The sequence below is a fragment of the Harpia harpyja genome, chromosome 14, assembly GCF_026419915.1.
Source record: "Harpia harpyja isolate bHarHar1 chromosome 14, bHarHar1 primary haplotype, whole genome shotgun sequence".
Taxonomy (NCBI): Eukaryota; Metazoa; Chordata; class Aves; order Accipitriformes; family Accipitridae; genus Harpia; species Harpia harpyja.
Window position 1 is genome coordinate 18,899,143 of NC_068953.1, and position 19,158 is coordinate 18,918,300.

Consider the following 19,158-nt stretch of genomic DNA (forward strand, 5'->3'; position numbering starts at 1 on the left):
CTGCTGGTTTAGGTGTGGGAATGTGTTCCCTTCTGCTGACTTTTCATACGGGCTGGTCACCTCCAGCAGAAGCCAGAGCAGAGCTGGGTCAGTAACATCTTAAACTACCAAGAGTGCACCAGAGTCTATCTGCCAGACATGAGGTCATCTCCTGCCTTCTTCTACATGCCTTTGTCAGGTTAGATCATGGAGGGAAAAGTGGAAGCCAAGGGACTGTCAGTTAGGGGATTCTTGCGGTTTTCTGTAGCTGAACCAAGAGCTACCTCAACCCCGGGAATAATGCAGCATCTCTGCCAAACTGGCAGACCGCAGGAGCAGACTCCTCCATGCACAGGGCAAAGGTGCCTCACTGCAATCTATTGCAGTTTCCAGGCAGGGCCCCTGGTGCAAGCGGCTGCAGGTACCTCCAAAGTCGACTAAGGAAAAATAAGCAATGGAAGTTTCCACCCCTGACCACAGGTGCAGACTTTGTGGCTGGCCGTGCTACGAAAGGATGTGCGGGGAGCTGCAGTGCTTGCTCATGGCCTCTTTCCCTTACTACCACCCTCTTTCTTCCCATTCTTAAGACTTCTCTGCAGCTGAAGGCTTTCAGACCCACTGAATACCAGACTTGTGCCAATCTCTGTAGTCTCTAGGCAGTTTACACCAAGCATCATTTACACTGCTTTTTGCATCGTGAGTATGTTTTAAAGTCTCTGGGCCAAGTCTGCTGCCCTTTCTTACACGCTCAGCTCTCTGCATCCAACAGTTTTCATTTAATTGCTGCAGGTGGAATGAAGCATTTGAGATTTCTAAGCAGAAGGGGTCTTTTGCACACTTCCAGCAGCACTTCGTTTCAGCTCCACACCAGTGCAGGCATGTGACATGCTCATATTGTCACAGCTTAACAAAAATGTCATCCTTGTGAACAGGGCAAGCAGAATCTGGGCTACATCCATCAAAGACCAGTGTTTAGCAAGGCAACTTAGTTATTTGGGTGCAACTCTAGTCGCAGATTAGTTTTAACTGACTGATTCATGCCCTCTGCTCTTCAAGAATATCCCATCCAAGATTTAAACCAGGATTACCCTACAGCTAAACTGGGCTCCCTGTTTTCAACAGGGAAACTCCTATTTGTGCACTGCAACAGAAATGGCCTTTCCTAGCTTGTTCATAAGTCCCACAAACTCACTGGCTTTCTGCATTCCTCAGCATTGTGCTCAGGAGAGGGGGCAAAAAAACCCTAGCAAGATCTGGCAAGGCTTGGTAAGGCAGCTCACAGGGTGATTTTAAACTGTGGATGGCAGCAAGCCTCCCAAATGGAAAATGTTTAGCTGATATATATCGCCACAGCTGCAATTTCAAAACAGAAGAAGGACAGTTGTGTATATTGGCTTCCTAATTGAAGCCTGTTCTAACATCTGCCAAAGTATGTTGTGTGTCAACACCCTCACCAGATTCCCAGCCAAAAGGAGGGTGGGAGGGGAGCTACAAACAGGGAACTTTTCATTTATAAAAGCCTTTCCTTTCACCAAAAGAGCCTTATAAAAAGTAGCCTCTATCTAGGTCTCCATTTAATCAGTGGCATGAAAAACAGGGGAGCTGTAAACTTGCCAGCATGCCAAAAGGATGAAGTTACCCTTCTGGGACACAGTTTGGGCATATCGTTCTCCTAGCAAGAAATGAAAGGTTTAGGAACAGGTCTCACACCCTGTGTTGATTCATGCAGCAGTGCAGAGACATCTGCAGCTATTACACACTTCTAAGTAACTTACTTGCAGATAATAATAATTCCTACTGTGCCACCCATCTCTGAGCACTCAGGCTTTTATTCGCCTCCCTGGGAATAGGTGTGCACTTGTAGTTATTGAGCCACCCTCTAGAAAACACACCAAGCCTGCCAGGATTAGTCACTTTTGATCTAAAATTGACATTATTTCTGATTAATCAAGTTACAAAGCAAACGCTAAACCTCCACTTTGACTGGGGAGACTCATTGCTCCAGAATCTGGTGTGGGGCAGGAGCTCATTAGCCCAGGGTGCAAATTTCCAGGCTATCATCACTTTGGTGCATGATGTTTAACATCACTTTTCTCCCCGATACAGACTGCGCCTACTTGCAAAACAAATATCATTCACCTTCTCTCTCCACCCCCACCCTGGTCCATGTGAGTGTTTTGGGGAACGACAATCCTTGTTTTGTTGTTTTGAATGAAGTTTAGCACAATGATGCTCTGAACTCAGCTGGAGTCTTATTATACCAATAAACACTAAGTGACTGGAGTGAAAGAATAAGCAACAATGACAACAAGGCCTAAACAATCTCCATTTATTTAAACAAAATGGAGATGGGGGAATGCAGGCAAGTTGGTATTTTTGCCTGTTCACATTCTTATGGAAATAAATATGTTCTGTCCCTCTCAGATTTGCATGGGGAGATTTAGTAAGACCTCTTAGGCCAATAAAATCACATTGAAATTAGAAGTAAGTCAAAGTGTCATGCCTCAAAGCAACAACAGAAGCATCCCAGCCCATAAAGATGCTGAAATGGGTAGCATGTAAGTAGGAGCTAAGAACTTCCAAAGATGTGTAGTGATGATGAACCTACATAGGAAGTAAGGCAAGCATACAGGCAGTGCTCAGATGGATGTATAGCTTCTTTGCAACACCAGCCTGGTTGTTAGGTTCTGGATCTAAGCAGATGCTGTGCAGGAAGCTAAAGATGTAGAGTTTCAGGAATTCTGCAAATTAAATCTTTTCTCCTAGGAACTGTTTGGCTGCCAGTAACTTTGCACTGGAGTTTCTCAGATCAACAGTTCCAACTCCAGCAACTGTCTCAGTACATGGATTAGGATCATTGATTTCACTGGAACTTGGGCAAAGCTGCAGCATGTACAGCTGGGACAGGGACACTTCCTCGCCCAGAGCACATGGGGGAATCCACAGGGAACGGTCATTCTCCACTGCTCAGGGAGTACTGGAAGAAAGAAAATGATAAGGCAGGAAAAATATCAAGAGGAAAAAGTTGAGTCGCAGGAAGACCCTTTTTCCCTGACAAGAAGAAAGTCTAGAAGTAGTGTTCCTCCTTACACACTGTAGACCATTCACAGCTATAGGTCATTTCTCCCAGCTGCCAAAGAGCTAAATCTCAGAGCCTTTCATCTGCTCTGGGCGCAGCTGCCTGGGAACTCATTTTGGAGTTAGCAGACTTGAGGGTGATGAGAAAGGCAATCCTACCTTCTTACCCGGGGAGCGGATTAAAATGAAACGGTTTTTCTTTTTTAGTAGCGCACGCAGTTCCTGGCACTTGTCATAACTCTCCAGTTCCACTGTTTCTATGCAGTTCTGTTCATCCTGCAGAGAGGGAATGAAACATTATTATGAACAGGAGGCACTGAAATCAATCATATACCATCAAACTCTGCAAGTCTTCCCCTTGCATCTGTCTAAAAGCTCTCCTGCCTTAAAAATAACCTGCATGCAGACAGCAAGCCCCTATAAATCAGGCTGCCATCTCACTAAGAAAACACCCTAGTCTTTACGCTACAGGCCAATTTGTGGCTAGTGGTCCACAGCGGCTGAGCAAATAACATGTTGTGGACAGTAACACCAGCTTCTGCCATCTCTCTTGGCCTCATCCAGGGATCTGCAGCCAGAAACAAGGTGGGAAGGTCTTTGCCCATCATCGGGTCCCAGCCACAGGCTGAGAATGTGCTGTCGGTCCTGGCATAGGAAGGAAGAATAACATGATGCACTTTTATAAACCTTCCTGGCATTATCTCAGAGCGTTCCCCATGCTTCGCCGTAGCTTGGTGACATTACCTCCGACCACAATGAATGCGGGAGTTATTCTGCTTTTTCACGGGGAAGACAACGCAAGCATGACAACGGTCCCAGCAGCCCCTCAGAAACCCAAGGCAGAGAGGAGATAAGAGGCCAGCCCTGTCACTGTGCTGAGCCTCAGCAAGGTCAGTGGGAGCCACGTGCGACTGGGACGTGCTCCTCTTGCAGCCACGCTCTGAGCTGTCAAAATGCTTAGGACTGGAAATATGGTCCCGTACAGCCAGCAAAACTGTCAGGGCCAGCGTCTCGGTGGGGAATATTTATCTCTGGTGTATCTCCACTGATGACTGCCGGCCACGATCTTGGCTCATTTCTCCCAGTAACATAACTAAAATTCCACACGTGCTGCGTGGCTCAGTTCAGCTGCGGAGCACCATCCCTAATAGGAATCGCAGCATAACACCAGGCAGATAATATTCTTCGTGTCTCAGTAGTCCAGAAGAGACCAAAGCTTCCTTTCGCTAAGCATTACACAAATAAGCAGTGAGAATCGCAGAGCTATGGTCAGCACGCCTCATGAACCTCTCTATTACCATCCTGAATTAAAACCGCTGGCCATGACCATCCCCAAGGCAGCTCCTCATACCCGTATGAGTTTGTATTTAGCAATTCCTGAGCAGAGAGGGAGTGTGGGATGAGGAAATGTGTCGTAGCCAGGAAGCTGCTGCGTGGCTGGAGGCAGGCAATGGAGAGTTCAGAGGGAAGTGGGCTGCGGGGAATTTCCTCCCTTTACCACTTGACATTTAAGTTGCTGTACAGAGCTGAGGCTGTGTTTAGGTTTTTTTAACCCTCCTATCTGGGGATGGAGGCCTGGCAGAACCAATGCTGATACACAGAGCAAGTTCTCAGCCACCAAGGGATGTGTGGATCTAATTTAGGTTTATTATTTTAATTACATTACTGTTTATTTCATTTAACACTGAATGGGTGAACGTGACCAGAGAACTGCGAAAATGTATACTAGGAGGAGGAGATTAATCCTGCCCAAACCTAAAACCTAGCAGATAAAATCCTGCTGATGTTACGGAGCCCTTTGAAGGCACAAGGCTCCTGCTGCAATCCTGGTATCGCAATGTCACTGCAAAAGGACAGGGATGGAAATAATAACCCCTCAGCGGCCAACAAATGACAGAGAAGGGTGAGGTCAGGAATACATGCCTCGGGGATGGGTGATCTCATCCTGGCCTTTGGTGGACGACCGCCCACATCACAGCACTGCTGCACGGCCGGTGCGGTTACCAGCTCCGACGTGAAAGTTTGCTGGGCTCAGGATGTAGGCAGCTTGGCAGCGCTCCGACTGGAGACCAGCACGAAGACTCCTGCCCACCCTCCCCACTCTCGAGAGCAGCTCTGTCCCCAGCATAGCCCAGTGGCTCCGTGTCACCCTCCTTGTCCACGCCATCCTTCCTGCCCCTTGGAGGGGAACCTTCCCTTTGATCCTGTGCAAGCTGTCCTCTGCTTCCTAAGAGCAGCCAAGCACTGAGCTGGGGGACAAGAAGGACTCGGCAGGGTGGAGAGCTGAGGTTTTGCCGTGACATTGCTTCTTGCCTTCCAGCTGCCCTTCTCCTCCCTGGGGAGGCTCTGGGGACTATGGCCTGGCCAGGGAACAAGGGCAGCAAGGACAGGGACTTGCAGGACCCTGGGGCACTGGCTTGACTGTGCAAGCTATGGCTCCTTCATCTCAGAGAACTGAACTTCTCAAGGAAGTTATTGTCTTCAGGGAAGGCAGGGAAGAAAGCAGCCACAGAAATAAGAAAACTTCATGTCTGAGAGCAAAGGAAAAGCATCTGAGTTCAGGGAGTGCCAGAATGGGGCTTTTTTCTCTTTTTTACCTTTTGCACACGGCCATCTCATCTCTGTGAGCCTACCTGGGTCACAAAGAGATCCTTTATGTTTGCCCTGCACCACTAAGATAAAGACCAGAAGACCCGACCCTGCCGCAGGTCTCCAGGTCCCTTCAACCTCCTGGGACCTGGAGGATACTCAGCATCACGCAGAGACAAGGTCACTTCCAGAGTCCTGCCCTCATACACAGATCTCAGACACGTGTTCTGGACAAGCTCCCACCCCATTTGGTCTCTAGTGTCCCAAAGAAGTTAAAGCAATCCTTTTACATCGTCCTGAGACACAAAGGTTGAGTCTGCACACAGTGGTCACACCTCCTGGCAGCACACAGTTTGCAGGGTTGTCCCACGGCCCTGCATTCGCTGCCGATCAAGGCAGGGAATTATCTTCAGGCCACCTTTCTCTTTTCCTCTACAGACTTTAGGGCTTGTTTTTTAAATTGCTTTTGTGCTTGCTGTAAGGGACAATCAATAAGACATTTAAAATTCTGGTACAGAAACCCCCTGCATTCATGATTTAATGCAGAAAACCAATTCCATTAGCTATTCACGGAGCAGATGTTGCAACTTAAACATGTATGTGTCTGAAAGCTTGGCCCTTAAGAAGAAAACTACTGAACACCTAAACATAGTAATGCACGCGCTTAACCAAAGAATCACACTTGGCAAACAATTTCCTTAACAAAAAGTTGATACAAAGGGGGAAAAAGACCCACTGAAATTTTTATTTATATGAAGGTATAATTTCCAGCGAAGACCTCTGCACTGACACACATTCATGGGCTATGCCCCTGCATTCAGTGTACAATGTCTAGACTGCCTGGAATAATAATTTACTTCTCCATCTGAGGATCTCAAAGCATTTTAATAAATCACTTTTGGGTATACATTGCTATCACTTTACCAGGGGCAAAATGCAGATGTTAGCTGCACCACTGTTAAATGCTGAGTGGATCCTCTGGTCTCTAGAAGACCCTCTGTCTATTAGGTTTTTTCCCTGTCAAATAATACACTTAAGAAAACCCCAAAACAACAAAAAACCAACTCTAACCACTAGCTGCACTCTTTAGGGAAAAAAAAAACCCAAACCCAAGCCTGATGCTCTCTAATCCATGGAGTGATGATACTGATCTGTGTAGTCTCTCTGCATAGGATTGCCTGTTCTTCAGATGCCCTCTGTAGTTTTGCAAGGCTTAATTTTTATTCTGGCAAGAATATGCAGAGACAAGAAAACAAGAAAACCCGTTAGGAAATAACCTGCCCGCTTGGTTCTTAGTTTACATGAGGGTACAGCTGTGGGGTCCTGTAGACAGAGGCACAGCAGATAACAAGAAATCCATCTCCCTTCATTTCACATCCACTGAAAGAAACCTGAAGCCCGGTGGGATGACTTTCACCCCCCATCTGTTCCAGGTAATACAATACCATTTGCAATTTGTCTTCAGGAGGTAGCTCCGCTTTAAACCAAACCAAAAGCCTGACTAACAGACGCGATATGGGAAACACACTCCGTGGGCAGGTTGGGAGCACATTCCAGGAGATTGCTATTGATGATGATAAATACAGTATTTGCGTTCTGCTCAGCCTGTACTTTCCGGTGACACGGTACAAAATTATTGCCTGCATCTTGTGTTGGCCATCCCCTCTGCTCTTATTTTGCACACACAAACCTCAGCGACAAGTGCAGCCCGCCTCATGCAATTGCATAAACAAGTGTGCCTGCATATGAAACAACTGCTAAAGGCAATATTAGCACCTCTTCGTGAAGGGCTGAAACACAGGAGGGACGATAAAAGCACAGCTAGCTCAGTTCCTGGAAATCTGATGGGCTTAGACCAGTTGAAATACTCAGTCTCTAAACCTGCCCTCCCACATGGAAGCCGACCTCCCTCCCATTTAACCCATTTAGGTCTAACTTAGGATACATACGGAAAGATGCTTGTATTTCTGTTACCTGAAGCTTTATCTCCTTTCTTTTTCTAGGACCCCAATTCAGCAAGCACTGAACAATCCCATTTTAAAATGTCTCAGCTTGTGGATCGTCTGGGATGCTGTGTGTGTCTCCAGGGTCACGCAAAGCAGGGCAGGTATGTGGAGAAGGTACAGTGGGGAAAACAGCAGCTGGAGCTCCAGAAATAAAAGCCACCATAGCACGCTGCACCACAGACTCTCCTTTGACATTGGGCAAGGCCCTCCTCATCTCAAAAACTCAGTTCTCCAATTGTAAGACGGAGACAGCAACACTGCCCTAACTCACGTTAAAGGAAGATAAATACAGTAATAAACATGAACTGCCTCAATTCTGTGGCAACAGGACCCCTCCTGAGTGCAGAAAATTGCCATTTCCTTTAGTTCCCCTGTAGTAAGTCTGCACAATCGCATGCTATCCTATTGTGCTACCAGATAATTTTGTAGCAATTTCCTCTCCTAAGATATTTGACTTCACTGTAAGCCAGTTTAATAGCCTATAGATATTAACATGATCCCTTATTTACAATAATGGGACCTTGTAGCTACTGTAGCTTACAGACACAATTTATTACAGGATGTTACCCCAATCCGCAAGCTACCAGAAAACGTTATGCCTGGTTGTTACAAATGCCATTTTCCTTGTTGAGATAATAAAATAACCCTTTAAATGATTGAGACTTTTCCTTCTTCTGAACATCTGTGAATATTAATCTTACTTTAAAAGCCTCCTTTTCCCTTGTGGTAATGAGAGCCTCCATATATCTTGTTTTTAAAGGCATGCCCTTTAAAAAAACCTACGTCATGTTTATAGATTTTGAATCTGCGAGCTCCTGAAGCTTCATCTGGAGTCAACAGGTGTCCAGGGCACTGGGAAGCAACCTGCAGGAGTCAACCATTTGCAGGACCAGGCTGCATCTCTCTGCCTAAGAGAAAGCCCCACCGCTTTGCCTACCTTCCAAGTGGCTCATCACCTGACATTGACTTCTTTCATTACTCTCGCACTCTTCATGACGTTTCAAAACTAAGAACAAAGGCCTCCAAAAAGCTTTGGGATTCAGGAAGAGCAGGAGGGTTCAGCATATGGGAGGAGGTAATACCCTTTAACCTAAACCGTTTATAACAAAACTTCTTTATTAGGCAATAGTATGTTTTTAAAAAAAAGAGAACCAAACTCATTTGTCAGTCCTGTTGTTCCTGAAACCATTGCAGCAATGCAGCTGCTGAAACATTTCCCCATTCTTCCCTTGATACACTGCACAGAGGCTTTACATGATTTTGGTTTTATGTCATCCTGATGCCCACGAATGACCCAGATCCCCTTCTGTCAGACCACCGCACAAGCACGTGGTCCTCGTGCAGACCAGGCGATGAGAAATGCTCCTCCACCCTGATGCACACATGAACTTCTAGCCACCATATACCAGCAGGGCTTATGACTTACCCACCCCTAATCTCAAACCTCTCTTGGTTGTAGCTTGTCCTCTGCACCGTAATTGCTAACTTTTGGGGCAAACTCTGCTCTTGCAGAAGCCCCCTCCAGCCCAGGAACCGAGGGCCTGACTCAGGCAAGAGCCACCTTTGCAGCCCGGCAGAACCAGCCATGTACTTCTCATCCTTCTCGCATGAAGATGCAGGACAGATTTGGCTCGGCTCTTATTTCTCATTTCATTGGAAACAGCTCTAAATGAGGCCATGAACTTAAGGCATGCAATTTATCTAGGGAAGTCCAGGACAAGGCTCCCAGGGGTCCTTTGCTCAGTACTGGCTCAAGTAAAGGGAAAAGATGAGCCAAATCCGGACTGTGTCCCTGCTTAAGGAGGACAGCAAGCACTCACAATTTCACCCTGCATCCACCAGTGCCTAAACAAAACCCTGAAGAGTCTGACTAGCAACAGTTTGAGCTGCTTGAGGGGTGCCAAACAGCTGCAGGGTTGCCTGCCTTTCCCTCAAGTGGCAGGTGGGAAGTCAGCCTGCTACAATCCAGTTTTATCCTTTAAACACCAAAAAGGCATAGCACATATCCTGCTTCTGCCCAAAGCTTTACTCCGTTCGCCTTCTCACAGGATGTCCTGCCCCCATTTTTTTATTTTGGCAGTGGCACTGTCAAAATATTTACTGGCTAAAATATTTATAATACATAATATACTCTAAAATGCAGCTGCTGTCTCTTCTTTATAGCATTTACCCTTCCTGGAGATAGCTGGAGAAGCCCTTTTGAAAGGCATGGGCTGGAGGAAAGAGTGAAAAACGCAGGAACGTGCATCACCAAGGGCCTGATCCTGCCCCTCATTCACGGCCATTAGCTGTGACCATACCTCATCCTCATAGACCACGAGCTGTGTTTTCCGTAGCTGGATGTAACGATCCTTCCACAATCCCAGGAGTCCCCCACTGCTTTTCTTAATCCAGCCGTATTTCTCTGCGGTCGGAGCAGACTTTGGTTTCTCTGAGACCTCCTCCTTTGTATCCTGCAAGGACAGAAGGGAGAAGGAATTACATCAAAAGCACTTTCTATCCGTTTAATGAGGGTTGTCAGAAAGCCTGCCCAGAGAAGACCTCAGCACCCACCAAACGTGGTCCCTCCCCACCACATCCCAAGGCAAAAGACTGGCATCTTCCAGAGGAAAACTCAACCAGCTCCCACAGAACCAGGGAGTGGGCATGGACCCTGGCTACCCCTAGGGACACTGCTGGAATGGCAGCAAGTCCACCTCCTCCTCTCTGTGGAGGTACTCCCTGCTCGCTTGTGCACCAAGTGCTCCTTGAAAACAAGCACCCTCCTCTCCACTTTGCTCCTTATGCTTTCCAATGAGTCCCAGTGGGACGGATCCTCCTGGCATCAGTAGCAACACTCATATTTTAGCCCCTGGCCACTTCTGCAAGCTTCTCCTCTAGGTCTCTATGTTTGGTCATTGCCCCCAAACCAACTCCCATGGGCAAATCCACAGCACGAGGGCCAGGATTTCATCATAACCGCACTAAAATGTTCCCAGCAGGCTCCTGTGTGGTTTGTAGGCAGAGAGAAGGACCGGCAGAGAAGACAGCACCAAGAGCGGGTGGGGTTTTTTTTGTCCTGCCTTTAGGTCCTTGCTGTTTGTCACAGCCTGCTCTTGCCCACCCACAGCAGCATGGGGAGCCCCAGCATCCTGCACTGGGAGGCTGCTGGCTTTCCAGGCCTGGTAAAAACCAGGAGATGCATAACTTCCCTGCTTTGAAAAAACCATCAGAAATATCCAATATCAATATTCTCGTCAAACGGAGACAGGAAACCTAAGACGGGGAGCGGGGGCAGTCAGGCTTATTAGCTGACTGCCTTCACCAGCAGACTTGGTTACAGATGAGAATTTTCCTCCTCTCCGGTGCACTGGAAGAGCCTTTGCAAAGCCAGGATCCCTGTTTCCCCTCCCTTGGAGTGCCCTGCTGCTCCCAACACCCCATGGACCCCTCAGTAAGCCTCTTTCCCGAGAGCAAGGCGAGGGGAATCCCTCACTGAGCCAAATCCCCTTACACAAACAACTCGGAGAGGCCAACCCCAAATCCTCCAGCCTCCACCCAGGAACCCTACTCTCCCCCCCAGACTCAGTTTCCTCCACATCCCTGTCTGTAATACCAGCAATCCTGCTGCAGAAAGCCAGCACATTTGCACAAAAAGAGGACGCACAACAAAGGCAGAGCCCCAACCATCCCCAAACGGCTCTCGCTAGCTGCTGAATGAAACCTTTTCTCGTAGGAAAAAAACCCCAAACAAAACAAACCGGGGCGGCTGGAGCTCAGACATCATGTTTCATAACATGAGGAAATCCCACATGTATGGAAAGGAATCAGAGCTGGACACTCCTGTGGCCAGGACAGAGCGAGTGCGTACAGATGAGCTCCAAAAATTCAGAGGAAAGCCTTGCTAACAAATCTGTTTTCATGCACCAGACTCCCAATGAACGCGCCCTTGGACAGCAGCTGCCATCAGGGTGAGCTGTTACTCTAAAGAGGGAGCTCACACCCATAAAAAGAAGAAAAACAGATTAAATACCCCATGTACCCACATTTATTCTGATCCCCGCAAAGGTCGGGAAGAGGCTTGGCTTTGCAGGTAGGCTCAGGTGCAGACTGGGAACAAGAAACTCAAATAAACCTCAAATAAAAGAAAATCAGGCGGAAACCTGTAACATCCTTGGCGCCCTTTGTAGAAGTTATTTCAATTGTACCGAGCCGCGTTTGAAACGGCCACAATACAGGATGACAGAGCATGAAAAAGTTTTCCGGGAAACGAGGGGTACTGCCTGGGGTTTTTTTTAACTTGACTTTTTAGGTTGCCAGGAAGTTGTATTCAGTTGTGATCTGCGACTTCAGCAAACATCAACTGCTGCACAAATATAGACCTGCTCGTTTCCTGATTGAGCACCCTTTTGATGTCATTTTTAGATAATCAGGCACGGACTTTAACCTCCCTTGTAGCAGTTTTGCATGGATGTAGCTGTACGAAGAGTTTATTCGAGTGACTCCAGACCAACAGCTGCCAAAATGTTTCTACTCCTTAAGGTTTTTTTTTTTTTGCTTTACAGATGAGTTTTTGCTGTTCTTTTTCCCCACCTGGCAGAAAGGCTATCTGAAACCACATGGCAAATAGGTCTATCCGTGGCCTCTCCCGGTGCTCTGCACAATGAAAACTACCCTGTCTCCTCTGGTTTTAAAATAAAAGTACTCCCTGTGAAGATACAGCACTTAACATCTACCTCTGAAAAAACAACCTGCCCCAGTAACCTTTTTCGTTGGAGTTGGGGCTCATGTCTGCCCTTCTGCGCAAGGCAGAGCTGCAAAGCTAGGGCAGAGCTGGTCTGGCAGCCCATACTGCCTGCTCGGCTACCTGCTCCCCCCGAGCTCAGCAGCTCTCCGGCCTTCTGGGGATGGCACCTGCCCCGGCTTTGCAGCTCACCCTCTCCCCAGGCCACTCGGGAGCCCTGGTTGGAGCCACCCAGCTGGAGGGAGCCATGCATGGGGTTCCCTCCACACCAGGCAGGACTTCACAGCTGTGCCAGCACCCGGGAGCATCCGCAGAGAGGATCCGTGTCACCGAGCCCCCGCCTGCCCCAGCTGAGCGGCCCAGGAGAGGGAAGGTGAGATGAGATGGAGAGTGCTGGTCTCAGCAGATGACAGCAGCCACGAGCAAAGGGCTCTGCCCCCAGCACTGCACTGCGCAGGAGTCACCTGAACCTGAGCTGCCTGGTGCCTCCTCCGGTCCCCGCTATACAAGACAGATGTGATGGGTGGCCGGTGCGATCCTGCTCTCTGCGGGTGCCAGGGGCTGCTGAGCTGCCCGGACTCTGGGTCAGCAGCTCCCCCCTCGCACGCACACAGCACATCGCAAGATGGGGGTGCAGCTGCCCTAATCCCTTGCCTGCAGGTTAAGGGCATAAAAAACTAGATGATGCAACTTGACCATTTGTTCCTGCAAAAGCAAGAAAAGTCTCGGAGATGGTGCCTGACATTTTTGCGGATTATTTTTATACCACCCCTGCACCAAATCAGCAAGGGGAGGTTGGCCAGGGCAGGGCACCGAAAGCAGGGCTTTGTGTCTGTCCTGCGCTCTCTGCCTGCGATTCTACAACTAAAACCGGAGCACAGCACAAAGAGATGAGTTGCTGTTGTTAATTCAGCTTTATGTGGGTATTCCTTTTGCAAGAAATACTAAGATATGCTTTCCGGGGTGTTCTTGGCCTGGATTCATTCCTGATGCGGGTGTAAATCCATGAGAAGAAACCCACTGGCATCAGCCAAGCAAGCCAGCATAAATGAGGGAAGAACTGAGTTATCCCGTTGCTGGCTCATGCCAAAGGCATCGCTCCCAAAACCAATCCATACGAGTCATTTTTGCAATTTATATCACAGTGGCATTAGAAGTGAAACATGAGTTTCACTCTTCCAGCCTGGTTTAGACACACATTTCACAGCTCAGCAGAGATGCCAAATTAGGGGGACAGGACAGCTTTTTACTTAACAATTAGACGGTTATTTCTCCCCTTCCCTGCCCCTGTATTTTAAGGGCCCACAAGCCCACGTACTTTTCATGTCTTCCAACACAAAAAAACCCCAACAGCTGAATCGCGGTGGTGCTTTTACAAACTACATATAGTGCACAGAAGTCTCTTGCCCAATTACAGTAACTTCACTTAAAGCAAGTGGCTCATTTATCGCATACTCTTCTCTAGCAGGGCACGGATGAACACCTCCCAGGAGACAACCTGCATCTCCAGACCTCCGCTCTTTTTCTCCCTTTCCACATTATCTTCTGAGCCTGGCTGTCAGCACTTCCACTTCTTCCTGACCCGCAGGAGCAAAACCATCTTACTGGAAATAAACTGCTCAGATCCACGTGAAACTTGGGGAACTGCATCTGATGCCCCCACCCGCAAGCGATCACTGGAGGATTCATTTATTGTTAACGAAGAGCGGCCAGTGAGCCGGTCAGTCAATGCCAGGGTGGGTGTGAAGCCCCTTTGGCCGGCGGCTGCCAGCTGGAAGCAGTTTCTCTGCTGTGGATTAATTTCATGGATGCCGGCGGATAATAACAACTTTCAGTCGCTACCAACTTGGGCTGCTTTGCCATCTCCCCGCTGTTTTAAAAAAAGCTTTCATTCTTGCCACCAAATGTTGGGAGCTGAAATAAGGGGGTGGGGAGAGACAAGCCACAGCTACCGGCATCACAAGTCCTCCGGCGGTCCGCCCTACCAGGAGCTTGCTTTGTGCACGAGCAGCAAAACCTCATTTAAGGAAAGGAAGCAGGAATAATTGCGCGGCCAGATGAGGGGAGAAAACAACCTGTTTAACTTGCTAATAAATTTGTGGTATCTTAATCAATCTGCACAGGGATGGATTATTGGGGTGTGATCTCACGGACATGAAAACCTACATGTGAAAGAAAAGCACTGCTGCCCTTCTCTGAGTTAAACCTGTCCCGGGCAGAGACGGAGGAGGAGGACAGACTTGGGGAAGGCTGCTAGGTATGTGGACATGGCCAAGCTTGCGGTCTGACCCAGGCCCAGCTCCAGTACGGAAGTACAACACCCCAGCAAGAGTCAGCACAAGGTGGCCTGAGCAAGCGTGGCATTTGAACAAGCCCGACTCTGCCAGCACTCGTCCTCCAGCAGCTCCGACGTTTGCCCGTCAGCCTCACCCGGCCGCTCAGAAAGTTTAAAAGCCGAAGAGCTCGGGGGATGCTCTGTCCCAGCGCCGGCCGGCAGCTCCAACGCACCCAGGCGAGCGCGGAGGGCAACGTGGGGCGGCTTGGGAGGAGGGACCCCCATCCTCTGGCTCTCCATTTCTGCCCCCCACCCCACCCCCGTGCTGCCCCCGCCGCCTCCCGCTACCGGACCCGGGCGAAGCGGGGCCGGGGATGTTCCAGCGCCGGTGGAGACCCAAAAAAAGCCCAAAGCGGTCGGTGCCGTTCTCCGCCCCCGTTCCCGGCCGGCAGCGGCAGCGAGGGGCTCCTGTCCCGCCCCGGGGGTCCCGTACAGCCCCCGTCCCGGGGCTTCCCCTCCTCTCCCCGTCCGGTCCGGTCCGGTCCGGTCCCGGTGGGACTCACTTGCTCCATGGCGGGCCGGGGCCGGTCGCTCCTCACCGCCCCCTCAGGGGCTCCGCCACCGCCCCGCTGCACCGCTCGGCTCCCGGCGGGCGGGCGGGCATGCCGGGCCGAGCCGAGCCGAGCCGGGCCGAGCCGAGCCGAGCCGGGCCGGGCCCCGCGACTCTCGCCTCCGCACCAACTTCTCAGGGAGAGGGAGCAGCAGCAGCAGCAGCAGCAGCAGAAGCAACGCCGGGTTTCCGGCGGCTCCGGCGCTGCGAGCGAGGAGGCGGAGATGCCCCCGCCGCCAGCCCCAGCCCCCCCCCGCCTGGCCCGGCCCCGGCCCCGGCCCCTGCCCCACCCGCCGCGGGCCTGGGCCTGGGACCCCCCGAGATGGGCTGGGTCTGAGGGAAAGGGGGGTGGGGGTGGGACTGAGCCCAAGGGAGGGGGTCCGTGGGATGAACAGGGTCCCTGGGGTCAGACGGTGGCTGCAGGGTGGGGCATGGACCGTGGGGTGGGACGGGGTACCCGGGGGTGGGACAGGGTGCCTGGGGTGAGAGAGATCCCCAGGGTCAGGCAGGGTCCCTGGGGTCAGACAGGGCCCAGGGTGGGACAGTATCCCTGGTGCTGGGGTCGGGTAGGGCCCCAGGAGCAGCAGGACAGGGCACAGGGTGCAGAGAGGTGAGGCATGCTACCTTGGCACTCCCGGCATCATGAAGCCCATGTGGAGCAACGCCGGGGGCTCAGGTCCACGTGGCAGCCTGGCTCCCTCGGCCACAGCGGCGGCTCCTGGCACTGGGGTAGTCTCAGGACAGCGGGTTTTGGCAGAGGGGTGATGCGGTTCATTAGCCCAAGGGAAACAGCTGGGGAATGGTCTTTGGTGGCAGAACTGGTTAACGCAACTAGTCATGCTCAGAGCTATTGTTCTCCACTGGTATTCAGCTTTGCAGACTTCTGCTTCTATTTCAGGCCTGCTGGAGGGCTCATGTACCCAACAGCCTGCCTGTTTTTTCTTCTAATTATTTCAGTCAGTCTAAAAAAAGATATTACCTCCCTCTGCAAACCTTGCTTCCATTGTTCTCAGCAGAGAAGATAAGAAGAAAGGAGAAGAAAAGTCTTGACACCCCTTACCTCCAGGTTAAACGCTCTTCTGCATAGGTATGGCAAGCGCTGGGAAGAAAAACAGGAGACAGCTTTTGCTAACCAGAGGTGGAAGAGATAACAGAGCACCCATCAGGGCTGGCTACCCCCATCCTGCAGGGCCAGGGGTTAATGGAGGAGCTGGGAATGACCCTGGGACACACCAGGCTTTGAAGTGAGAAATCCTGGTGCTGTCAAGGCATGTTGACAGGGAAACGATTGCCATGTCAGCAGAAAGACAACCCGCACGGGGAGGGGGGAGGAAGCCGCTAATAGACATGCTGTGATGAATCTGGGTTTTGACAAGAGGCTGAGGTACCAAACGCACTCAGAAAAGCGAAAGGAGGACAGATGTGGTCTAACTGGCCATCACTGGTGTGAGCGGGGAGAGGACAGCACGGGGACAGGGGGATGCATCATGCTCACTGCCTTGGTCGGGGCATTGCCCAGGCACCGCACTCGCCCTCCCTCTCCTCTCTCCTGCAGGGTTTTGGGGCAGGACTCCCCTGTTTGTTCCACTTGCACAGGGCTGCAAGAGCAGCAGGGGCTGAGCTAGGACCAGAGCTCCTATGAGCAACTACACACAAATAATTATTAGCGATAATTAGCAAAAACACGCTGATGGCATCTCCTTCGTATCAGCTTAGCTCCGGGTTTGGCAAAGGCTCCGGTCTCGTCGAGATGATCCTCTTGTTGTGTAAACATCTTCTGTGGCCTCTCCTGCTCCTCCTCTGGGGCTGAGCGCCCAACTGGGCAAAGAAAATGCTGCTATGAGCACCAGCGATGGCACGGAGGGGCCTGGCCAGTGGCCAGGGGGTTGTGAGCATCCTTCAGATTTCTCCTTTACCTGGCACAACAGGCACCTCTGAAAGATTTAACCAGAAAATCGTGGCTGGCCATTGTCATTCAGAGCTGTCGCCAAGGCAGGGTTAGCTCTCTGCTGCCTAACACCAGGTGGGAGCTGATTTTAAAATGTATTTTCTTTGTTTAATTTTCCGAGCCATCAAAATGGGGCTTCGGGTGGGGAGTGGGAGCATCCCAGGTCACCTACAGCCTTCTCTGGTGGGTGCATGAGAGCAAGGCAGGGTGCGGCAGTGCTGAGTTTGGCTCCAAGAAGGTGCCGGCCATCACAAAATGAACTATTGAAAAAAGGTGATATTTTAGCCAGGCTTTTAAAATGACCGAAAAAAACCCAGCCCAAAGTACCAGAAATGTTGTTCAGTATTCTCTGTTTTCCTGGCAGGGCTGGGGGAGGTGAGGGGAAACCTCTGGCTTTACAGATAGGGTATGGGCTGTGGTTCCGACTCTCCTGGAAAATTTTAATCGGTGAAAAAGTGAAGAATATTTTTAGCATGCCGTCAACGTGCATGTGAGGACGTGTGTGTTGTAAGAGCATGCGACACGGAGGCTGCATCCTTGTGATTTATCAGCTATCCTCACCCTTGCAGGCAGATCTGGAGAGAGCCACCGTGACCCCGCTGGCAGGAACACAGGAGCAGCCACTGCAATGGGACCTGTTGTCTGCAAGAGGATGCTCATTGCACGAGAACATGGAGGCTGGTCCAAAAATGCTGTGGAGAGAGGGGTCGGGCACATGTCTGCAGCTGGGGTTGGGCTGTTCCTTTGGGGTGGGACATGCTGCCAGACCGTTGTCTTCTTCATTGTTAAGGGGTGGTGCAATGCTGCTCCAGCAAAATGAAACGGAGTCACGAGTGACACTGAGGAGGTTGGGCTGGTGAGTCACAAAACCAAGGAAGCTTGTTTGCAAGGGGACCCATGAGTCCTCCTGCTCTGTGCCTCGATCGCCTCGTTTGGGGTCTTGCAAAACTTGGGGGGCAGGATGCAGAGGAGGACAGCGGTGCCGGGGGTCAGGAGCTCCGGCCACAGAGACACAGCTGCCTCGAAGCTGCTTGGGGCTGATTTGGGACCAGGATGGGCGGAGAGTCCCTCCTATCCTCCCAGACGTGGGCAAACCTGTCTCTCCAGCCACAGGCACCACATGAGAGAGCTGTGGTCGCCCTCACGTCTGCCTGCCATCCTTTCTCTGCTCCAGGCAGGGAGCTCTGGCTCCTGCATCCAGCCTGAGGTACCTTGTGACCAGGGTCAGCCACTCCACCTGCTCCCACCTGGGTTTCCCCTCCACCTGAAATGGTAATAACCCATCTCCAAGGTGCCGTGAAGCCGAGTTCATTAGCGCCTGGCTTCGTTAAATGCTCTGAGCAGGGCTGGAAGGGCAGAGGCTCATTATTGCAATTGCCCTGTTATCTGCTCAGCAGTGGGGAGGAGGAGGTGGACATGCCAGCAAGGCTGGGAACCAGTGCTGGGCTTGGGGAAGCCACGGGACTCCTGCCCTCAGCTGGAGGAGAAATCCTCAGCCCCTTCACGTGCACAGCAAATTAATGTGGATGTTCTTAATTTAATCTGTCCAGATGGGGCTAAAATAAAGAGGCCCAGAGAAAGCGCTGGGTCTGAATGGTTCCCCTAGGGTAGGGCTGAATTCAGGCTCTTGATGCCAAGTAGAGCCCATGGCACCTTCTCCTCACAGCTGTAGCATGTTTGTGGGGATAAACCACTTCTCAGGTGGAGTGCATTCCTCTAAACTACCTGTGCTAGACAAGAAATGTGCAGGTGTCCCCATCCTCAGGTGATGCACTGGGAATTAGCAGCAGCAAAGGCTGGGGGAGATGGGAGACCACAGACAGGGGGCTAGTGTGGAAGAAGGGCTCTCCTCACCTACCCACCTCCCCACCTGCTTTCTGGGCTTAATTCTTATGTTTTATAGACAAGCCCTGTGAAAAGATGGTGTTACCAGCCACACTCCCTGCTGTG

At 50.7% G+C, this 19,158-nt stretch overlaps 1 protein-coding gene and 1 long non-coding RNA gene across 3 annotated transcripts in view; one reads left to right on the forward strand and one right to left on the reverse strand.

The window, feature by feature from the left end:
- LOC128150862 (uncharacterized) overlaps nt 1–8,309 on the forward strand; it is a 35,605-nt gene extending 27,296 nt beyond the window's left edge. Inside the window, exon 3 of the long non-coding RNA XR_008238213.1 lies at nt 7,650–8,309. This is a non-coding gene — a long non-coding RNA (uncharacterized LOC128150862). The remainder of the gene's footprint in view (nt 1–7,649) is intronic.
- Nucleotides 1–15,375, reverse strand: part of PLEKHO2 (pleckstrin homology domain containing O2) — a 29,243-nt gene extending 13,868 nt beyond the window's left edge. The window contains exons 1-3 of one of the 2 annotated variants that reach the window (XM_052807555.1): nt 15,214–15,375; nt 9,953–10,105; nt 3,217–3,333 (exon numbers count right to left, since the gene is read on the reverse strand). In XM_052807555.1, the coding sequence (XP_052663515.1) occupies nt 3,217–3,333; nt 9,953–10,105; nt 15,214–15,222 (279 nt within the window). In that variant the 5' untranslated portion in view covers nt 15,223–15,375. The remainder of the gene's footprint in view (nt 1–3,216; nt 3,334–9,952; nt 10,106–15,213) is intronic. The other variant, XM_052807554.1, reaches the window with a different exon arrangement.
- Between the last annotated feature and the right edge of the window lie 3,783 nt (nt 15,376–19,158).